The sequence below is a fragment of the Chelonoidis abingdonii genome, chromosome 1 (assembly GCF_003597395.2).
Source record: "Chelonoidis abingdonii isolate Lonesome George chromosome 1, CheloAbing_2.0, whole genome shotgun sequence".
NCBI classification, from domain to species: Eukaryota; Metazoa; Chordata; order Testudines; family Testudinidae; genus Chelonoidis; species Chelonoidis abingdonii.
The window spans coordinates 209385303-209409687 of NC_133769.1; the positions used below are offsets into that span (position 1 = coordinate 209385303).

At 41.0% G+C, this 24385-nt stretch overlaps 1 protein-coding gene across 2 annotated transcripts in view; it reads left to right on the top strand.

The window, feature by feature from the left end:
* UBASH3A (ubiquitin associated and SH3 domain containing A) overlaps positions 1-16579 on the top strand; it is a 40100-nt gene extending 23521 nt beyond the window's left edge. Inside the window, exons 8-15 of one of the 2 annotated variants that reach the window (XM_032763727.2) lie at positions 5342-5465; positions 6549-6657; positions 8555-8677; positions 9615-9707; positions 10482-10626; positions 14633-14739; positions 15252-15358; positions 16358-16579. In XM_032763727.2, coding sequence (XP_032619618.1) covers positions 5342-5465; positions 6549-6657; positions 8555-8677; positions 9615-9707; positions 10482-10626; positions 14633-14739; positions 15252-15358; positions 16358-16495 — 946 coding nt within the window. In that variant the 3' untranslated portion in view covers positions 16496-16579. Of the gene's footprint in view, positions 1-5341; positions 5466-6548; positions 6658-8554; positions 8678-9614; positions 9708-10481; positions 10627-11686; positions 11822-14632; positions 14740-15251; positions 15359-16357 lie in introns of those variants that run through there. The other variant, XM_032763737.2, reaches the window with a different exon arrangement.
* The last annotated feature ends 7806 nt before the right edge of the window (positions 16580-24385 follow it).

A 24385-nucleotide genomic window follows, 5' to 3' on the forward strand; every position in this document is an offset into this window, starting at 1 on the left:
TTGCTGAGTGCTTCCAACAAGCAGCAAATAGCAAAACACAGAAACCATTTCAGTGGACAACAGGGTAAGTTTTAGCATTGTCACCGCTGAAAACAGCTGTTGGGACTGCCCCTTTCATATTGGACACTGAAGCTAATGCTTACTGTTTGGAGGGAAGAGAGAGAATTTCGGGTTGGCTGCCCTTCCCCCTCTCCTTTTGAATCTGAGAATGTAGCTATGGAAGTCGAGGCTGGAGCCTGGTCTACATTTAATAGTTAGGTTGACATAGCTGTGGTGCTCGGGGGTGTGAAAAAATGACACCCCTGAGCACCATAGCTTTGACAATCTAACCCCTGGTATAGATGCAAAGTAGGTCAACAGAAGAATGCATCCATTGGCCTAGCAATCATTGTTCAGGGAGGTGGAATTTCTATGGCAATGGAAAAACCTCATCTCTCACTGTAAGAAGCATCTGCACTATGGCACTACAACAGCATAGCCTTGCTCAGGACTGGCCCTAGACCAAATGACACCCCAGGCAAGAAGCGTCTTTGGCGCGCCCCCTCTCCATTTGTTAAACTTTTGAATATCTTATTTTTTATTGTATTTGTAGCCCTTTCCACAACTTGGATGCACAATTTGCACGCATGCTTTAGCCATGTCATATAAGATAATAAATGTGCATAGTAGAATCTGTAAATCTGTATTTATTCATGCCATATATAACTAAATAAAAAAATCATTTCCTCTACATTTATAGAAACTTTTTAATTCTAAGAATAACTGAAATGTACTAACATCAAGAAATTGAACTGTACACTAACACTGGGTGAACCACTATTAATTAGTGTTACAGTAGGTGATAGTCTTAGAATTGAACCCTAGCCCTTTAGTTTAAAAGGTCGCTTTTGTCCCTCTGCCCTATGAACTGAAATACAGCTTCAGAGAGATCCAAAGATTGGCCAATGGCATTTTCAAGCAATAAAATAGCAAGCAATGTCTGTCTCTCATCGGCCATCATCACATGAAGACATGTTTTAATGAACCTGAGCTTTGAAAAGTAGCACTCACCACTCACAACTGTGAACAGCAGCATGGCCAGAATCCTCAAAGCCATCCACACATTAGGAAAAGTGTCCTTCAGCTTTGCATCATGAATGAATTGGAGAACTTTGAATGGAGAGTGTTTCCCAGGTGGCAAAATGTGAAGAATGTTGTCTAATTTGACATACAAGTCTTTAATCATTGATGTCCAAACATTCTTCATGTTTCAGCGTCCAGTGAAGGTCTGTACAATTGTTCAAGAGAGTTTTCCTGTCTGCCAGCAGCTACAAAAACTCATACCTTTATTCGTGGTGCTTCATTTGTCTGAACCTTTCTTCAATGGACACTTGAGCAGTGTCAACTAGTGAGCGAAAAAACCTCCCTATTGAATTTTTCTTCCAAGCTTCCCTTCACTTCATCTCTGCCCTTGTAACGAAACTATCTCTTCTTCTGATGAATGCAAGTTTCCTTGAAGACAGGCTCAACTCCTAAGTTTTCTGCCAATTCTTTGGCAGCAGCGATGGCATCTTCAAATCCATTGTCTCTGTAGACGACAACAAAATCAAGGCAACTTCTCATCAAAGTAGTAGCAGTTGCAATGTCCATTGACTAAGTTTGTAATGCATTGCTTGCAACGTTTACTTGGAACAGGGTATCATGCCAAACCACAGTTGAGACCAGAAATTGGAAGTCAGTGATCTGGTTTGCCAGGCTTTGCACTTTGTGTCGGATTCAGGCCTCGTCTTTACTTGGCTGTGCCGGTTCCATCAGGGCATCGTAAACCTCAGTTATTTGGCACCTCAGTGACCTTATGCTGTCAATGTGTCTCTCCCAGTGAGTGTTACTTAGCGGCTTCATGGTCAGATTTGTAACATTGCCCATGAGGATCTTCCACCTGATACTTGATGCTGAAACCAAGATGTATATCAACTACTGTGAAGAGAGATACTAATCTAAAGATGCTGCATGTGAGATAAACAGGTTGAGGAAATCGTGGCCAAAAGGCAAGAAGAAAGCTCTTGTATTCAGCACAAGAATCCTTGCCTAGACATGTTCACACCATTGTCATAGCTTTGGCTGCTGCAGTCCTGAAGCTTTATTTTATTCTCATTCCAAATGTTCATAAACAGTTCTGTTAGGCCTTTTCCAGTAGAGTTGTCCACAGACCGGAAACAGATGAAGTGTTCCTTTATTTGGATACAGCCATCCTCGTCATCAAAAAATCTTACTGTAAATGACATCTTTTCACTGTGACTAATGTTAGGAGTGCAGTTCACTATTACGGGGTGGTACTTTGCTTTGCCAAGCTGCATCAATATGTTATCAAGCATCTTCCTAGCCATAAGGTCACTCAATTTGTTTTGAATTGTTTTGTTGCAGTAATGGTCCATTGCTTCTTTATGAACTACTAGACATTGGTGTTCATGCATGACATGGTCGTATTTCCCAAGGAGCTCTACCAAACTGAGGAAATTTCAGTTATGTTCAGTGAACAACTTAGCTGACAAGCCTCAGAAAGTCAAATTATTCTTTGCAAGAAAGAGGGTAATTCAGATCAGACACTCAAGCATGTTTCTCCAATGCTGGGTTTCTACATTAATAATGCACTGGTTTTCTGCATCTATGCATTTATTCATCTTGAGCCTGGATTTGACCTCCATCCATTTAGAATAGGCTGTAATATGGCCTGATGATTTCTCATGTTGCTTCAGAGCATCAGCTAAATTATGCCAGTAATTGTACCCAGAAAGCACAAGCAATGGTTTGACATTCTTGTCAAATATTTTACAACAAAAACAGAACATTTTGTCAGTTAAATTTGAGTAAACTATCCAATGCCAATTCAGTTTCTAACCATACTCGAACACTTTTTCGCAATGCAACTTTGAGAAGTGGCGCTTCTGCTCATTTAATGGAAATGTCATATCCCTGATTTTGTCTGACCTGTTCAAAATTGTACAATCAATAATGGCAACATTTAGGATCACTGGCCATAAAGCAGGATCTGATGTATTGATCTGCGATGTGCAATTTTTCTCACTGCTGTTTCTGTCATCTTGCGAGGTTGATTCATCTTTATTCTTTCTCTCCTTTTCATGTAAACCAGATTTTTCTTTGTCATTATTCTCCTTTTTATGTGAGCCACATTCAGGAGCGGCGCCCGGAGCTAGTGAAGGACGTGCCGCAGAATTGCCGCCGATGACCCAGAGCACGGAAGGACACCCCGCCGCCGAATTGCCACCAAGGTCGGCAAAATGCCGCCCTCCCAAATTCTGGCGCCCTAGGCGACCACCTAGGTCGCCTAATTGGAAATGCCGGCCCTGGCCACATCCTTCTTTATCATTACTCTCCTTTAGGCCACCAGGGAAATTGGATGATTCTCCATCACTTTCCTCACATTTCCATTCTTTATCTTCAGGTAAATCTACTAATTCCTTAGTAATAAGACTTCCATCATTTACTCTTCACTCCTCAATTTCTTCTGCACTGGGACCATTGCAACTGCCTAAAGTCTGGTCTATGTTGTTCTGTTTCAGATATTTTCCCATCAAATTTGCTCCTTGCTGCAAACTAGATTGCAACTGAGATTTTTGCTTCCTATACTGAGCTCCTGAAGGTTTCTTTGTGGGCATCTTTTTTGTACAGGGGAAAATAGACAGTATTAGGGAGAGCAAAAGTCTGTGTTCTGCAGTCTTAGAAAGTCATCAAACATTGCATGTAAAGCATGGCAAAAGAAGAAACAGTATTTCTTTTATATTGTTGTGTAAATATAGGTTCACTAGATATCTCTGGCATCTCATTAAATATGTCCTTTATTAATTGCTACTTAAACTCTTAAGTCTTAAAACACAGTACATGTTCATAATTACACAATAAAACAAGATTCACAATATTGCAGTGGGGCTCTCACTTCAGTTCAGTTTATTCTTATATCTCACTCACTGACTGACTGGCAATACTCATGAGGGCATGGCTGACAGGATTCTAGGAGGTTCAAGAAAAATGTAGTTCTCAAAGTCTGGAAGGTTCCATGAGATTCTACAAGGTCCATAACATCTTAGGAGGTTAGTGAAAAATGAATCCACATATGGAATACCTGAAACATTTTACTTCATATATTCTATTTTCCCTTTTGTCGCTAACAACAAAAACTGCACCCCAAGTCCAGTGCCACCCAATCCCAGCATCCCAGGCAGTTGCATGGGTTACCTTCCCCTACATCCAGCCCTGGCTGTGCTGGTATAGTGTCATTGTGTAGACATGGCCTGGAAAAGTTGTTGTAGAGATCAATCCCACAAGCCACATTCAGAATGGACAAGGTCTGCTTCAGCCAACAAATTTCACAGAAACAATAGAGATTTCCCAGGTGATTGAAGGAAAGTCAGTCAGGGAGTAAAAAATCCAAAAGGGGGTTGGGTGGAAATTAAATCAATTTGGGTTGATGATGTGAAACATCTTGACAGAAAGACAGCGATGATATGTAGATAGTTTACCTTGTATCATTGTTAGTTTGCTAAATTATTTATTTGCTCTCTCTTTGGCATGAGTCATACAGGGTGTCATCATTTTGAGGACCATCAGAATTATGGGCAGAGCTAAAACAAGAGAGTTATGCTGAGACTTATGCATCAATCGCAACCTCTTTGAGATTGGGCTTGAACTCCCCCTTCAATTAACATAACTGTCTGGATGAGTTAGTCAGAAGCCCCTCACCTAAGACAAATGGGGGCTGTGAAGCTGCTCAGGAGTTTGGACTGAGTGGGCAGAAGGTGGGTGGGGGTGGGGGTGTGTGTGAGAGAGAGAGAAAGAGAGAGAGCACGCCAAGCAATAGCCAGTAAGCATAGTGTGATTCTGGAAAAAGCCAGAGAGTGATCTTGTGGGTCTGTTGGCTAAATAGGCTGGGAGCTATAAACTAAGAAACTGCTCCTTTATTGCTGGTTTCTCCAGCATTCAGACAAGCAGGACTTTGTACATTCCTTGTACATAAATAAAACTGCATCAAGGAAAATACCAGACTCCCTCAATTTCTGCTTCCAGCTGGAACATCTCCAGGACACCGAACTTCGACTAGCCACTCAGATCAAAAGGGGCAACGTTATTTATTAACCACAATCTGGCATTAGCCTATCACTTGCATTAGTACTGTGGGATCAGACTTTCTCATAAACAATTTTGCGAAGCATGTCAAAACTCTTTATGATTTTGCTCCCACTGAAGTGAATGGGAATCTTGCCTTTGACTTCCCTGGATATAAGATCAGGCCTTAAAAATCCTACCTCTCTATGTGCATCTGTCTGTGTTTCTACTTTTCCCACAGAGAATACACTTTCACTCCAGCTTCAGGACTGCTCCCCAAGAATGAAAATGAACCTAGACGTAAACTGAATGGTGAAATCCATAATCCAAAGACAAAGAGTGTGACCCAAACGCTTGCTTTCCAGGTAATAAGTCTTCATTTCTTACTCTTTGACAGGTGCATAAATATCAGTGCAGGTAACATGCTTATACAAATACATGTTTTTAAATGAACATGTAATATCAGCCTCTAGTTTCATCTCAATATTATCTATAAAGAAATTGTTTTTACATTTCTTAATGACTCTTTGCTTCTGCCAGTAAAAAATAGCAAAGCAAATGAAAAAAATATAGCTTTCAAATGTCAGTTTTCTTTATGTGCAAGGAGTAGACAAATCCTCTAAGTATAAACAAGACTTGTGTCCATCTCCGGTGATACAGCTTGGGGAGCAATGTGCAGGTATTGTTAGCAGTAGGCCTTGGGCCTAATTCTTCTCTCATACCAGTCTGAGGCATACCAGTCTGAGCCTGCATAATACCACTGATTTCAATGGAGTTACACCAGCGTAACTGAGAGCAGAATTAGGCCCTTTGTTTGTACTTTCTTGGCTAAACTAATTTTATTTTACCTTATCTTAGATATTTATATGCTTTACTGTAGGATCTTAGCACCTAATCTGTAATTTCTTTGTGTTTTTATATATATCTACAATAAATAGGTGTGTAAGACACTAGTAGAGTAAATTAGTTTAAAGGGTCACCATCAACACTGACAGATTTACATTTTTAACCCCTGCCCTCAATATTGAATGCAGGTCTGTCTGCATTGTAAGGATTCCAATTCTCCTCATCCAGTTTGCTCTGCCTATGCTAGGATTTTAACATGTTAGTTAAAACACCTTTTTCCTAGTGTAAACATGGCCTTATAACCTAATCTATAGCCACTGAAGTCATAGTACTCTTTCCATTGATGTCAGTGGACTGTAGTTGACGCCTTATATTTCTGTGGGTCTAAGCACTTCATCTGTAAAATGGGAATATTACTATTTCCTTTTCCCGCCCTTTGACTGTCTAGTTTATTCAAATGATTATAAGCCTTTCAGGACAGGGACTGTCCTTTAGTATATGTGTACAGCACATTGCAGGCCTGATCTCAGTTGCAGGTTCTAGGTGCCACTGCAATAAAATTAATTCATAACACTAAAATGTAAATGGGTCACTGCATACAGCTTTCTCAGACTGTTGCTCTCAGAAGAGGCCTGTTGGTGATGCGCCATGGGGAGAGAGTGGATCATGTTTTTGGGAAGTCCTGGATTCAGCAATGCTTAACTGCAGATGGTAAGTAAAAGAACGGGAGGACTGGCCCTTGGGAAACCAGACTGAAAAGAAAATATTGTAACGTGATGGCTGTGATGCGTAAAGTCTAAATTACTACTTGTAAATATCTGCAAACCAGACTGAATTTTAGTGCTGAAGAAAGCAGCTATTCAGAAATACCCTTCATACACAGAAAGCCTAGTAGTATGCTATAGTCCAGTGGTCCCCAACCTTTTCGTCTGGCGAGCACCAGATGAAGGACCGTGGCGGAGGTGGAGCATCCGCCGAAATGCTGCCGAATTTCTGCAGCATTTCGACAACGACGCCTCTCGATCACGTCACTTGTCGGCGGCAAGCAACTTCATCGAGATGCATCGCCACAGAAATGCCGCAGAAATTCGGGGGCGACGCCTCTCAGTGGCGCCGCTTGCCGCCGACAAGTGATGTCATTGAGAGGCGTTGCTGCCGAAATGCCGCAGAAATTCAGCAGCATTTCGGCGGATGCTCTACCACCAGCCAGGACGTTGGGGACCCCTGACATAGTCAAAGCAATATGGTAGAACCTTAGAGTTACAAACACCAGAGTTACAAACTGACCAGTCAACCACACACCTCATTTGGAACCGAAAGTACACAATCGGGCAGCAGCAGAGACAAAAAGAAAAGGCAGTACACTACTGTGTTAAACATAAATTACTCAAAAAACCCCCAAAGTTTAAACAGGTTTGACAAGGCAAGGGAACTGTTTCTATGCTTGTTTCATTTAAATTAAGATGGTTAAAAGTAGCATTTTTCATCTGCATAGTAAAGTTTCAAAGCTGTATTAAGCCAATGTTCAGCTGTAAACTTTTGAAAGAACAGCTGCAATGTTTTGTTCAGTTACAAACATTTTAGAGTTACCAAAACCTTCATTCTTGAGGTGTGCAGAACTCTGAGGATCTACTATATTTGAGATATGCGCAGTCAATATATGATCTATAGTCACTGTACTTCCCATGTAGTCATCCTACACAAGTAATACTGTACAAATGGAGCTCAGTGAAACTACATTTTTGTCTTGAGTTGACGTGCAAAACATGAATTTTTCACCAGCATTTTCAGAAATTTAAAAAATTGATCAGTGACCAAATTTCCCTATTTTGTGTGGATAGACATAGCTTTTCAACATTACAATGTTGATCAAAATCTGTGCTAGTCAAACCCAGTCAATAACTGGCACAAACAATGAGATTTTGTGGGGAAATGACAAAATGTTAACACTGGCATAGGTGAAAAGTCAAGCTGATGGTTTTTTTGGCCTTCAAAGCATGATTCTGAGGTGGAAAAAAAGTTGTATATATTTGGGGGTGAGAGTGGGAGAGGAATTGTATTTTGCTTATGATCTCTTGGGTTATGTTGGAAATCAGACAAGATGACCATAATGATCCACTTCTGGCCTTAAAATCTGTGAATTATTTCCTTTTCTTTTTTGCTATGAGAACATTGTTTTTTTTTGATAACTTTGGTAATGGTTAAAAAAAAAGAGTTTCCACTGCTCTCATGTGAATATGTCTCTGGTGAATTTTACTGAGCATTTATTTCCTCTGATGTTCTGCTACTCTGGAACTCAGAGGAGATGTATCATTCTGTCAGAAGGTTCTCCTCCTTGCTGTCTTTCCCAAAACCCAATGAGACTGGGCCATAGTGAATCAACAATTTCCTGGGTTTGCTTTGGTGAATGTAAAGTGCAGTGTCCCTGAGGTAATATTAAGAAATCACTCACTCCTTTTTTTCACCAGAGAGACAGTTAGGGTCAGGTTTTCAGAAATGAGTTGCCTAAAATGCAGAAGAAAATTATTGTACGTGCATAACAGAAATACGTACATATTTATTACTATGGCCTTTATATATACAGATGAAATGTTCTGTTTTGTTTTAGGAAAATACCACAGAGCAGATCTGAACTTCCCTGCCAGTCTGCCAAAACGAAGAGACGGCATCAAACATTTTGAATATGATCCTCCTTTATCATGCTGTGGTGTTTTCCAGTCTAGACTTGTAGGTAAGTTAGATATTATTCTAATAGGAATGAAAAGGAGTGGAAGAAAAACTTCTGTAATCTGTGAAAGCACATGCAGGCTTTACCATAGGAATGCTTCCTGGCAGTGTAACTGGTAGAGTTCCTTTATGGGCACAGGAAAGGGACCTTGCTCTTTCATGTGGGAGCTGTACAGCAGGGTGGGGAGCAGAGCCAATTTATTGTGTAGTACAAGAGCCAGCCTGCCACCTTATGGCAGGGAAGGGTCAGAGCAACTCTGTACATTCTGCTTCTAGTCTGAACCGGAGCAGTGAACTGTAGCCAGGGCTGGCTCCAGGCACCAACAGAGGAAGCACATGCCTGGGGCGGCACACACTAAGGGGTGGCTTTTTTTTTTTTTTTTGCTGCTTCAGCAGTTTGGGCGGCAGTCCGAGTGGCTTCTTTTTTTCGCTTGGGGCGGCAAAAATGGTAAAGCTGGACCTGATTGTAGCATCTCTGTTGACTGGCTAGAGTGGGGCAGGACATGCAGTTTCTTGGTCTGTAGATTGTGTGTGAGCAGTAGGTCATTGGGAGTATTTGATATTTCAGCTGTATTTGGTAGTCAGATTGAATACATCTATCCATGATGTGTTTCTATTCCCTGCTTTGATGATTATAAATCTCATAAATAGGGTTGTGGTGCAAATATCTGTCTTTCTCTATCTACCATAAGTGTATCTAAGTGCCTTTACAAATTTAAATATTTCTATGACCTGTTTTTCTAGTATTCACTTAACATTTCCTCTTCTCACAAATATTCCTGCTGGTACGCTTGTCCACCAGAATATTTGTTGAAAGTGAATTAAAAAGAGGAATGAATGCATTCAAAGTCAGTTTATTATAAAGTTCAAACTAATATCTGTGGGAAATATTTTGCAGTAGTAATAATGATTATAAAGAGCAACTCTCATGTGTTTTGCAGGAGAAGCTCTGCAGGAGAAACAAGAGGCAGTTAGCCATGTATACTGTTCCCCTGCTCTCCGCTGCATACAGACAGCTCAACACGTGTTAGAAGGTAGGTTAGCAAAACGGTTATGTTCTTATACCACACTGGACATTTCTGAGTCAATCTTCTTCTAAGCCAATGAGAGTGGAGTGGCTAAAATTCTGCAGGGCTTTTTGAAAATTTACTTTTGCCTTTAATCAGTGCTGACAGATACTTCTGTCTAGAACAAGGGCTAAGTGATCCTGTGAGGAAGTAATAAAGTTTCCCCACTATAATAGTAAAATCGTATTCAACTGAATTGTATCCAATAAAGTTAAAACGGAATCTAATGTTGTATAAGACAAAGACATTTCAGATTAAGTAGAATTTAACATATTGGCTAGACTCAAATTGTTAAATTTAACTCTTCCATGAATAATTTTGGTCATAAAATCAAGTGTTTCCATTACACTGAGGGACAGGTACCTGGGGAAAGAAACCTGCAAGTTTCTCCTGGAAGTTTACCTTTGCTAACAAGAGGTTTGAGACTGCCACATTATTAAAAACTAGTCTTTTTGTTTCATAATGGGTGGCATTACAAAGGGGTAGAGGTGTACTTTCTTCTCCTCTCCCTGGGTTGCTAGCTTCAGAACTTTACCAAGCATTGTTTATGCATGTGGAGTAGGGTATCTAGGAGGACTGAGACTCCATGTAGTCAACATTATGTGTACTTAATAGTCTTTGTTTTATATTATATTTTTACTTTGTTAATAAAATTATTACCAGGAATAAGTTGCCATGTGCAGTCAAAGCTTAAAGCTCTGAATGCACCTTTCCTTTTAAAAAATCTCTTATTTATTGCAGGGCTTAAATTAGAACAAAAAATTAAAATCAGGGTAGAACCTGGACTCTTTGAATGGACGAAGTGGGAGGCCAACAAAATAATTCCCTCCTTTATGGCACTGACAGAACTGACAGAGGCTACTTACAATATAGATCCCAGTTACAGGTAAATGCTGCATGTACCGTATGTTAATGTGTATTTCTGATACCCCTCTTGCTTTTGACAAGTCTGAAGTCTCACAAGACAGGGTTGCAAAAATGAATGATTCAGGATTTAGACCACTGACTTCAATGGACAGAGTAAGGGCTGAGTAAAGTCTATATTGTTTGGCCCCAAGATAGGATGTGCAGATATATAGTTAGTTCTTTCACTACATAATTCACTGCTTTTGGGCAAGGTGACATGTTAACGGGCAAATCATTCTTACATGTATATGGATGGGTGAGTGTGTGTGTAGGGTCTGAATCCTGTTCCTATCGAAGTGAATGGCAGAGACTTCAAGTTTGCAAGATCAGACCTATGGCTGATTATTTAAATATTTTAGACTCTCGTGATGGACATCCATATTTTTGTTTTTACTTTTAGCTAAAAACTATGAGCCATAATTTGTTAAGTGTGAAAAAATTCCTGTCATGTCACATTTCAACCAAGAAAGAATTGTATTGTATTTTGATGGGGGGTTGGGGTCAAGTCCTTTCCTTGGTGCACAGCTCAAAATTGAGTGAGGATTTCAGAATTTGTCCCAATAGGGGCTGATCTCATATGATCCCGTAGCTACCAAAATTCACACAGTTCCACATGTGAACATCTCAACAGTGAGAAAAAGTCACCAATTTTCAACTAAGTCCCTCTAAACAGCAAGTGTAAGGGAGACAGAGCTCATGTCCCACATACCGCTGGAGCAGGGAGATGTAGGAACCAGGGGCAGCCCAAAGGCGTTGGGGGAAGAGATGAACAGAAAGCAAGGCATCTGTCATTCTAATTGTATAGGTTGTCGAGATGTTAATGTTCCATTAAAATAGATTTCTGCATTAAATTCTGTGGTATTTTTTGTTTTGCTCAAAAATAATCACTGCACTCAGCAAAGTCCCCTTTTTTTGTCCCTGCCTTCCACAATTCAATTCTGTGGTACGGTGCAGGTTCTGAATATTTGTAAACCACAGCAGAACAGGAAATGACACCAGGCATTGAATCTATTCTAGCCTCTTTTTTTTTTGGTTCACAGTGCCATGCTGCATTACTCCCACAGTGCACGGCCAAACCCAGAAAATCACTCGGTTAATAAAGGTACCTAACTCTGGGGTTTTCCATGTGTGGACAAGTAAAAAAGTGTTGTGCCTTTATAGTATTTCTCAACACAGAGCAAAATCCTTAGTTTAAGAGTGAGTGAATAGACAAACCCTTTCATTTTCCTAGGTTCAAAACTATTCACAGCAAAGTTACTACTTTCTCTAGTTTCTCACTTTCCATACAAACTCACTAATCTAAAATCAATCAATCAACCAATCAGTTGATATAAGACCCCATAGAGACAGGCCATGATTGAAGATAGGTAAAGCGCTTAATGGGTGGAAGGGAAAACTGTAAAGTGTTGCAACATTGGAGCCAGCCAGCATCTGAATAACCTAAACAAACTATAAATATGCATTTTGTACATCAGTGAAAACAGTATAGTGTCCTTCCCCAGGGTACTAACATGAGAGATCTCCATGTTTCTAAAACAAAACTGTCTGTTTATTAAGAGAACTGTTTGTATAGATGCTGCAACTGCAGATACCATTCTAGTCACATGTACACAGACTGGCTTCCTGGTGCCTTTTCCAAAATCTTCTCTGCTGAAACCTGTGCTCCTTCCTCCAAATTTCATTCAGAAGTATAGTTCACATTTCTATTCTCTCTATCCCCACCCCACATGAGTGATTATAAGAGGCTATTATTTCCTAGCCCCGGTCATCTGCCATAAGTCAGTGTTAAAAAAGGTTAATTCCTGTCACATGGTCAGGGTCAAAATCCACTGTCTCCAGTAGCTACTGTTACCATATTCTCCCAATACATGTAACTTTGCAACCCCATTCCTTCCAACTCCTTTGGCTCCTCCTGTCTTCAGCATCTTCACTATTATTTCTTTTGGGAACAGCCATTGCACTTGTTTCTTTTCTATGTTTATGGCCAGGCCAATCGAGGTCTAAGCTTTGCTTTTTAACTCCATTACTGACTCTTGCTCAGTAATGCTGATCCTTGCTATTGATATACAGATATTGTATTCCTCAAATACTCCATTGCCATGGGGGCTCTCCAAATCAGTAGACACCATCAAAGTTTCACATTGCTCCTAGTACTGTTTGCATAAGATAGCATCTCTAGGTCACAGAAGAGTCAGTGAAGTCTGTAACCTTCCTGAAAGGACTGTGTTCAGTAGTGAGATTTCTGCAAAGTCACATAAGATATCTCTACCCACTGATTGACATTTAGATTATTTAAGTAAAAGTTGTGACCTTCTTCTGGTCAGGACCCTAATCACACCCCATCAGTGAAGTTACTCAGTCTAATCTAAGTTGATCTCTAATGACATTAAAGCAGCAGCATTGTCTAATGGATAGGGTGCTGGACTGGGTGTTAGGGTACCTGGGTTCTGTTCCTGAATCAGCCACTGATCTGTTAGGCAAATCACTTAACCTCTCTACTTCTGTTTCCTCTTTCACATTTTGTTTTTCTTGTCTATTTAGATTGCAAGCTACTTGGGGCAGGGACTGCTTCCACACATATCCAATATGTACAGTACCTACAGTATGGAGCTTTGGTCTCACTTGGTGTCTCTTGATACTACTGTAATACACAGAATGACCTGGTATCAATGATCACACTCTGAGAGATATCTGTATTCCTCACAGGTTTTTGGTTACTATTTATTCCCTGCTTTCTGAATTGATGTTTGGATTCTATGTTGAATGGGTCCCTGTAAAAGTAGAGGAGGAAGGCTTAACCATCAATCTATTTATTGTATCTCTTATTCAGTGATGGTCCCATGGTTTAAAAGCTCTGAGAACAGTCTGAAATTCACTTTTGTACTGTATGACAGGTATAGTACAATAGCCCTACAATACATCAATCTACTTCCTACCTATTCACTGCTCATGCTGCACACAGTGTTTTAAGTGGGTGAGATAAGATGATCAGATTCTGATCTTCTGTGTGGTTGAAAGAAGTTAGCTGGTATAGTTTCCTGGAACACAGCCATTGCATGAGGCAGAGCAACCTGTAGCTATGCAGGTCTCCAGCTAACAGGAGAGGTGACTTTATAGAAGGAAATAATGAAGGAAATAAAAACTTGCCTTTGTCCATTTACTCTAGACTTGATGGCAGAACCCTAAATCTTTCAGGCCAGATCCTCAGCTGTTTAGTGGAGATATGCTGATTTATAGCAGCTGAAGATCTGGCCCTTAATTTGTAAACACTATTTTTTACATGCAGGGGACACCTATAAGTAAAAGAAACTATAAGGTCAGATCTTGAAGGCACAACTGCCCAAAATCCTAAGACTGGTGCAATATTAATAAATATTCTCACTGGTCTTTATAAAGATTTATTTTGAAGTAAAAAGCAAAGAAGGATTGTTTAATTTGTTTTGTCAAAGCAGGCGCAGGTAGGGATTTTTAAAGGGACACTCAAGCCAAGGGGCCAAATCCTGGAATCAGCCATTTCATTAGTGTCAGTGGGAGTTCTGTATAGGTAAGAACTGAGCACAGACTTCAGGGTTTGGCTCAGTTTTTAAGCCTAAAATCCATGCTACAGGGACAATGATTTTTTTTAATGTTCTTGCCTGGAGGAGCCTATACTTGTATTTTTTTCCCCCAAACACAAGCATTTCTAGGGTATATTTCTTATAAACAGCATGATCCATTGTGAGGTTTACTAAGGGACAGATTGTGCTACCCTTATTCACATTGGATAGTATCTTATTCTGTGAGTTCCTCTATTGGATTCAGTTGGATTACTTGCAGAGAAAGCTACTGTTTGGTGTGAGCTGAAGTACCATGCTTCAGATCAGTGCAGTCTCTGAGGTAGAGATGGTGTATAGGTACCAGTTTGTTTACTGACAATGTTGGCAATATGCCAATATACAAACAAATGTTACCTAGATGAGTGACTCCTCTGTGGATTTTATTATCAGATGTACTTTCCCACTTTCCTCCCTGGTGCCATCGGAAAGTTATGAAGAGTATGTAAGCAGATGCTCTGCAGTTGTAAAACAGATTGTCAGTGACTGCACAAGCAACGGTAAATATTTCACATTCTCGTGTTCAGTGCCTCATGTTTTCAATGGCAGGATCGGAAACAGCTTTGCCATAAGAAATACATTTAGTGTGGATGCTTGGTATTGCCCTGTCTTTGAGGTAGATTATTAAACATCATATTAAATTAATATATCTATTACTTAAAATAGAAATAGGCAAGACTAAACATAAAGAAGTGAAATACTCCATTGCTAAATCATATCATATGCAGGGTCTTAGTTTGTCAGGATGTGACTTGATGCTGTAAGGGAGCTTCCTTTTATTTATTTATTTATTTATTTGGAAAGCTTCATTTCCCCCCAGCAAATGCTTGCTCTCGTTAGCTGAATTGCATGAAACACACCAAACAGGATATTTACACCTGCTCAGTTTGTATGTCACACAGCTCTGCAAAGATGAACAACACAAAAACAGCCAATAAGCATAACCAACACACAGTGAATTGTAAAGTTATAGTTTTCTTTCTTCCTTCCTTTAAATATTTTGGTGTATCAGGTATCATCCTGATAGTGGGTCATGGCTCATCCCTGGATTCCTTCACTCGACCTGTACTAGGGCTCCCAGCCAGAGACAGCAATGATTTTGCCTCATTGGTTAGAAAGGTAAGAAGTTTTTCCAACAGGAAGCTCTTGCCCACTGTTTTCTCCTTGGTATATTTTCAGTAAGGAACCTACTCAAGCAATGGGCTGTTTGTTTTCTCAGCTGCCCACTAACAAGAGTTACTCTCTGATTCTGGAGGGAGCTCTGTTCAGTAGTTCTAGCACACAAATGACTGTCAAGAGATATGAGTTCTACCAGTCAATTGCCATGTGACCTTGGGCATATCATGTTCTCTCTGGTGAAGATTTTCAAAGGTACCATGGCACCAGATTCCCATTGAAAGTTACTGGGAGGTACACATCGAACTGCCAGGTGTGCCTTTGAAAATCTCCCCCTAGGTATCTTGGTTTGTCTGTCACTAAGATGGATAACCGTGTCCCCTTTGCATCTCCCAAGATGTTGTGCAGCCTACGTCAAGAAAGTACAGCTCCCATTTGGAAAAGTCAGTCCGTAAAGCGGTACAGTGGGGTACCATGTTCACTGTGTCTCAGTGAGCCCAAATCGTATTTGGTCAGTTTATGAATAAAAGAGTGATCTGTGTTGCCAGCATTAGAAGCTCATCCTGGGATCTGATGATCAACCTATGCTTTCTGGTTTGTACATAATCACCGGTAACAAAGATTCTGTAAGCCAAATTTTCCCTTCCATTATACCTGTTGCACTGGTGTTAGGGAGGGGAGAATTTGGTCAGCAGTGTGTTTGTTACTGGTGATGATGCATGAGATAGGAAGAACATAGCTGGAAGAGCTTATGGAGCTGACACAAGGTCCACTAGTGTCCAACAGATAGGATTTCCTCATGCTACCAATTCATCTTAGGTCAAGTGGGACAATATCTTGATCTGTATTCCTAAAATGCTCTCAAGATACACACTTCTGTTCCACAATGCAAACTGTTTAATTGTGCTGTACTTTCAGTCTATATGGTATGTCTCCCCCATTTCCAGTGTATTCAGGAAAGTTCTAATACAAAGTCCTGTTGAAATCTCTCTGTTTTTCCAGATACCTTCACTGGGCATGTGTTTCTGTGAAGAGCTTAAAGAGGAGAATAGATGGCAGATGATTAACCCACCAATTAAGACGTTAACCCATGGATCAAATGCAGCATTTAATTGGAGAAATGGTATACTGGACAGTTAGAATCTATACTCATTCATTATATATTTCAAAAAAGAAGAGAAGACAAATATTTTTCCTCCTGGCTCAACAGAGGCCAGTGGTCTGTCCAAATATTTAGAACTTGGGGGAATTTTCCTCTACTGCTTGTAAGAATTGTCAACGCACAGAAAGCACTTTTGAAGTTTTTGAGCCTGAGTTCTGTTTTTGTTACAGTGACTCAGAAGAAAAAACCTATTAACTGACATAAAAGCGAACAATTCATCCAGTGCTGAAGAATGAACTTTTAAAACTCTTTATTTAGACTAACATATGTAATGATATATATATATCTATATATCATAACACGTTAGTCTAAATATATATATATATATATATATCTGACTATAAGCCTTGTTGCTTGACGCACTCATGAAAACATATGCTATATCTTCAAGAACAAAGTACAATCAATAAAGAATTAGACATTTTGTTTCAGACGTGGACATTTTGTTTTCTTAAGTGCTTCTAGTTTATCCAGAGTATGAATGGACATGATATATCATTGTGGCAAATTGCCGGTACTGTTCTGCTGGGTCTCGCGCTTTCTCTTCTCTGGGGTAGGTTCAAGGCGCTATTGCTTGCCTCTGAACCGGTTCTTAATTACTCCACTAGTGTCCTTGGAGGAGGGGAGTGGAGAGGGAGGGACCTGGCCTGCCCTCACTCCAGTCCAACCCAGGGCCCTGAGGGTTGTGGTGAACCACTTGACTTAGCGGTTCCTTCCCTGGGTTACTTCCTCTCCTATCCTTCAGCTTGTGAAGGGCTTCTTGCCTCCTTCTACACAAGCCTGGTGCCCCTTACCTAGGGTTTCTTCTGGACTTCACAATCCACTGCAGCACTCCTCCAAACTTTCTATTTCTCTCTTATCAAACTCTCTCTTCTCCCACTTCTGCAACCTGCACTCTGCTCCAATCAAACCTTCCTCCTTCAACTCCCACACTGTCTGACTGAAGCAGGGGTTTTTATCACATGACTGAAGTCAGGTGCTCTAGTTAATCTAAAACAAACCTTCCTCCCTTGGCAGGGAATAAGGCCCCCTGCTAACACTCTCATGCTGCTGCCCTCTGGCCCTGCTGTATCACAATCATACAGATTATTTATTTTCTTCTGATGAATAATCAGGTTCAATCACAGGAGCTTTTCCATCAAGCGAGTCTAACAATGCAAATATTGCATCATTGTTAATAAATGACTTGCTGAAAAAAAGTTTAAGGAAACTGGATGTATTGCCTCATTGTTGCTAAAAAAGATTGTACAATACATTGTCGTAATGGTGACAAGACCATGTTGTGGGTAATTCTATCTGCTGAAGATTTCCTGAGATGGCTGTCGTGTGACAGAACCACACATCTTGTTTCTTATTGTTTTACTCCTGGACCTGAGATGACAAGCTTATTGGTTGCTCACAAACCATGTACACCATTTCTATCAATTCCTTGTTTGTTTAAAGGGATACAGACCCAAATGCCGACAAACACTTCTTCAAAAGGTTCACATTGCCTCTTTAAACTATCTTCATCCTAATGCCCTGACTATCCCATGTGAAACCGGGAGATTTTGTTTCAATAAGAAATAAATGAGGTCCCTATTCCTCTCTTATGTTGTCTGATATAGTTTTATTTTTCACTCTTAGACATGACTCAGTCTCTGTTTCTTCCTAAAGCTGAGCAAAATTTTTCAGACTAAACTTTTCTCCTTCAAAACAAACAAACAAACAAACAAAACATATTTGGGTCAACTGAAACATTTTGCTAATTTGTGTTGAATTCAGCAAATTGTGTTGGTTGAAAAAAATGAAAAATAATTTAAAAAACAATTTGTTTTGTCATTTTTAAGTTGGAACTTTAAAAAAATTACTTCAGTTTTATTTTTAAATAATTAAAAGGGTCAAAAAAGTTGGAAACCAAACAGAATGGTTGGGTTGATCCAAAACATTTTTTAACAGTTCAACAACCAAACCAAAAAAATCCATTATTTGCATAGCTCTGTTTCTTCCTTACATCTCACAAACCCTTAACATTGTCTCCATAGGCTTTGCAGCATACTCAGAAAGTCAATCTTTTTTTTTTAGGCTTCTGGGGAGACAGAGGTATGGGGAAAATTCAACAAGATCATTGCAAAAATAGGTGCCAAACAGCCTGCTGAAATTAGATGGTAACAGTCAGAGTGGTCATTAGAGGGACAGAAAAATATTTTCTATTTTTAGGACTAGATTTTCACCATGAGAAGTGCTGTGGGTGGGTTAGTGTCAACCTCTGGATAGTTCACTTTGATTTTCTGGTTTGGAGGAAGCTGTTATTTATTTAATTTATTGATTGGCAAATGGCCGATGTTACTGTGGTGGGTCCCACACTTCTCCTTCATGTGGGGGAGTCAGAGTGCCGCTCCTTGCCCCTATTCTTGAGCATTGTGGGCTCTGGGTCCCACTCCTTCAGCTTTGCGGGCTGCATACCCTCTTTCCCCTGGGGTAGGGTTTCCCTCAGTCCTCTGTGCTCAGGCAGGGTTTCCCTTCCCCGGTATGGTTTTCTAGCTAGCAACAACACTCCTCCAAACACTAGTCTACTCCTGCTCCTTCACTAAGCAGGGGGGGTTTATTAGGTCTTGGTCAGGGACTAGGGTGACCAGATGTCCCAATTTTGTAGGGACAGTTCCGATATTTGGGGCTTTGTCTTTTATAGGTACTTATTACCCCCCACCCCATCCTGATTTTTCACCCTTGCTATCTGGTCACCCTAGTGGGGCCTTAACTGACTCCAGGTGCCCCAATTACCCTGTAGTAATCTTTCCCTAGTCCCCAGGTACTAAGGCCCTGATCAACCTAGGGCTTAAATACTTCCCATCTACCACTCTCCTGCTGCCCTCTGGCCCTGCTGTATCACAATTTTAAAATGTCATTGCACTTTTAAAAGTACACCCAATCACCTAGCACCTGGACAGGTGCTTTTTAGTCTTGATCTGGACCCAAGGCCTTTCCCTTCAATTTTATATGTTGTAATCAGTCAACAATAGTACCCCACCAAGTAATCTTCTAGATCTTCTCCATCCAGACCTGACATGGACAGCAAACTGAGCGTGCAGCCTGACCTTGGATCCTACCAAGCCTGCTTCAATTTCTTCTCCTTGCTCTGTAGCCATATGCTCTGGTCTCCTGTCCCACCTCATATCCCACTTCACTTTTCCCTGCTATTATGGAAAAATGGCCAGGTCAGTCACCACAGCACACTTGTCCCCTCTACAAGCCCAGGTAATGGCCTTGGCTCACTGTCCTAGGGGAGAGGGAATTTGCAAGCCTCCCAAGCTCAGTTCAAGAAGGATGAACAAGGTATGGAGGCTTACCAAGATGTAACAAAAGTGAGTCAGAGCTGGAACAATAGCTCCACTCTAAGTCCAGGCTGCAAGAGGGGTGGGTGGGATTTGTTCCTCAAGTGACACCTTGTAAGAAAGGAGTTGTGGAATGTTCCTTGTTTGGGGATACAGCCAAAAGAGTGCAGAGAGGAAGTTCATAAGATCCAACTCTGGTTTCTCCCTGTCATAAACATACCTGCCTGCAGGATGTCCGACTGGACCTAACAGCCATGGAGAAAGAAAAATTTGCTCAGTTTCTGAATTTTTTTAAATTATAAATGATATATTTTTAAAATATATAATTATCTAGCAGTATGGTCTGTCTTGTAAAACACAGTGGAAATTTTTCTTTACCTATGTTGAAATAATTATGCTTTGCCCTTGTTTAGCCTCTCTCATGCAAGGATCTCAGGGCACACTACAGACATTGTCAGGTAGTTTGGACTCATAAATAGGTTTTACTTTAAAAAAAATTGAAAAGTTCAAAAGTCTTCCAACTCTGGAAAAATATAGCATCTTCTTATTCAACAAAACTGCTCTTTTGGTGACATCTGGTGACTATAAGGATGAAATAAATCTATTACATTTTATTCCTATTACCTCTGCACAGCTAATGGAGCTAAGAGATACCAAGTTGGAATCTATTCCTGCTTGTGTATCATTAACATAATTGTCCACTAAATTTCATCAGTTACACCTGTACAAACCCCTTGACAGGTGTAGGGTGAGCCTGGGTTCCACAGGTGTCACTGAGAACACAATTTAAATATAATGGACTTGCATGGGTGTATTTGAAGGACATATCTAACAGACCCTCTGAGTCTCAGTTTCCAGCTGTGGTTGCAGGGTTGGCAATTTTATAAACAATTGTGTTATCTGGAAGATGCATATACTTGATATGGAAATCAATGAGACATAAAACATGGAATCCAAAGGTGAAAGTTAGCCAATACGGTTCAGTATGGCATACTGGCAAGAACCGGTATGCTGTGCTGGACTGGACCAGCTTCCCCAGGCCAGTAATTTAAAGGGCCTGGGGCTCCCAGCCACCACTACTGCAGCGGAGCCCCAGACCCTTTAAATTGCCAAGAAAGCCCTGAATTCTGGGGTAGCAGCGGCAGCCGGGAGCCCCTGGGGCTCTGTCAGCGATTTAAAGGGCCCAGCGCTCCGTTGCAGCCAGGAGCCCCAAGCCCTTTAAATCACCGCTGGAGCCCTGGGCTGCCACCGTTACCCTGGGGTTCTACCATCGGAGCTCGGGCAGAGATTTAAAGGGCCAATTTAGACCCCATCATTTTATATGTATAGTTGGGATTATGTTTTCCAATGTGCATTACTTTGCATTTATCAACACTGAATTTCATCTGCCATTTTGTTGCCCAGTCACCCAGTTTTGTGAGATCCCTTTGTAGCTCTTCGCAGTCTGCTTTGGGCTTAACTATCTTGAAATTTTTTTATCGCCTGCATACTTTGCCACCTCACTGTTTACACATTTTTCCAGTGATCAATTAATAATTTCTTGTTTACATATAGGCAAAATAAAAAGTTTGAAGTAGAAAATGCAAACCAGTTCTTCTGGTCCTATGTAAGGGAGGTAAGTTGTAGTTGTTTGGGGCTTAATAATCCAGAACCTTGCACTTTCTGCAGCCATTTATACCTATGCAAGAGAGTCTAAAACGTTATCCAATCATACACACTCACTCACTTTGCACAGGTATAATCATCACACTAGGGGCAAAGCAGTGAGCCAGACCTTTGCCTATGTCTCCACTAAGATTTTGCTTAAAATCTTCCAGTAACAGTAGAAAATTTTAAGAAAAAGCTACATGTAGACAAAAGCTACATGCTGTGAGGAAAAAAACCCAGTTGAGTGTGTTGACATTTATTTTACTTGCTTTCCTCCTCCATTATCCTCTCTTGGAAGGGGGATTGTGGGCAAAGGCTGGGGAAGTCCATGGGCATAGAATTCCTGCTCGCATGGTGGGAGGACCTGAAGCAGTGTAGAGGCCCCAGGACCTCCATGGAGATAACTCTGGTGGAGCATCCAAGGTCTGCATGGTTTTCGAGAGTTGATGTAACCTGCTGCCAGTTCTCCATGTATGTGGTGCCTGTGCATGTGCAAATCCTGCCCCATGCCCCTCCCCTCCCTGAACAACCAGGTGAGAACTCTGTAAGTGGGATTTTATTGAGTTTCCTGTACTCTCAGTGAAGAAATCCTTCAGAGGGGATGATCTGCCCATAAGAATTAATAAAGAAATTTTAAGGCCCCAATCCTGGAAGTACTTAAACAAGTAATTTTACTGATATCAATGGTCTTATTTAAGTCAATAGGACTACTTATGTGCATAAGCATTTGCAGGATCTGGAACTAAGTTTGTGTCTTGTTTAGGTTTCAGCTGAAATAATGGAGAAAAAAACTTTTCACCTTTAAATTCTTCATTGATTCTACAGGAAAACGTATACCTCAGAGGATTTAAAATCATCCTTTTGATTCATAGTGGGTACTTGTGTTGTAAATCTGTTCACAAAAGCCCAGGAGTTTCAACCTTCATTCATTATCTAGTAAGGGCAAAAGCAGCTTGTTCCTAAATCTGTTTGATGCTAAGAAGATGCCATTTCCAGCTGTTCTTCTTCATCTTGCCACCTGAATGCTGGCAAACTGAATGAGTAATACACTAAATGGAAAATATATGAAGTATCGTCTACTCTCCAGTGACAATACAGGCAAACAAGTCTGCCAAAACATCAGTCTAAAAACCAGTGAGCCAGATGCATATAAAATAGGATTTTGTAGTCTCATAGATTTAGTTGAGGAAGTCATTGATTTATTATCTTCTTCGATATTCAGGATCAGGATGTAAATCATCGACTATGTCACTACAATAGAAGATGTTTCATCAGTAACATAGTACAGCATAGGAGAATAACTGTGCTATTTGAAAATGTCCGAAGAGTGGTTTGTGACGAAGTTGGCTGAAAAAATTGCAGCCAATGAAAATAACTCCATAAGAGAGAGACTATCTCTATCTCTGTCTCTGTGTGTGTGTGTGTGTGTGTGAATATATACTGTGACAAAGTTCCTCCTCTACCTTGATGGGTCCTGCGCTCATTGGCAGATTTGCTCACCGCAGTGATCTTCCCCTCTGGTGGAACCTGCAGTCTGAATCAACTCCTCCTGTGTCTGATCAGGAGTTGGGAGGTTTGGGGGGAACCTGGGCCACCCTCTACTCCGGGTTCCAGCCCAGGGCCTGTGGATTGCAGCTGTCTATAGTGCTCTTGTAATAGCTGCATGACAGCTACAACTCCCTGGGCTACTTCCTTCCTCAAACACCTTTTTTATCCTCACCACAGAACCTTCCTCTTGGTGTCGATAACACTTGTATCCTTAGTCCTCCAGCAGCACACCCTCTCACTCTCACTCTCAGCTCCTTGCACCTCTTGCTCCCAGCTCCTCACACACACACACCACAAACTGAAGTGAGCTTTTAAACCCAGGTGCCCTGATTAGCCTGCCTTGCTGACTGCAGGTGTTCTAATCAGCCTGTCTGCCTTAATTGGTTCTAGCAGGTTCCTGATTACTCTAGTGCAGCCCCTGCTCTGGTCACTCAGGGAACAGAAAACTACTCACCCAGTGACCAGTATATTTGCCCTCTACCAGGCTCCTGTACCCCACTGGTCTGGGTCTGTCACAATACACATATATGTGTATAAAATTCAGACAGCAACTTCATGGTTCTTTATTTCATTTTCCTCCTCTTAACTTCTGATCTCTGAAGTCTTTTAAAATAGTGTTAACATTGGTATCTTTTTCCTTGTTTTGGAACTTTATGGGATAAGATAGACCCCACACCTAAAAAAAGTTTATGCTAAATTAAAAGAACCCACAATCTCTGTAAATGCAAGAAACTGGCAGCAGGACCTTTTGCATCAGAATCCTGCTAGAAACGTGATGAGAAAGATGTCCATTCAAGTTCTGTTGCCTGTGAAGTCTTTTTAGAAGAACAAAACAGGCACTGTCAGCCATCACTCAGAACATGCAGAGGGCTGGGAAAGAGGGTTTATCAGGAAACTGGGCTAAAGTGTAGTTTCCATTGCAAGAGAAGTGGCACAATAATCTGTAGCCAGAATCCATGTGCAGAACCTTGTTTGACTGCACTCCATCACTGAGCCCACAGTTTATTGTGATGTCATAGAGTGGTGAGATTAACATGAACATCCCCTAGCACAGCAGCAGGAGAAAAGAGAGGAAGACAAGAAGGTAGGGTGACCAGACGTTCCGATTCTATCAGGACTGTCCCGATATTTACTTGTTTGTCCCACGTTCCGACCGATGTTCAGTTGGAACATGAATTGTCCCGATATTTTGCCCTCTGGTGCACAGGCGGAGGGGGCTCGCGCCCCCCCCGCTCCAACTCCACCTGGTCCCGCCCCGATTTCTCCCCTCCCTCTCCCATTGGATCCCTCCCAAATCTCTGCCCTGGCCGCTCCTCCAGCCCCACCCCCTCACTGCCCTATTGGATGCCTCCCCAAATC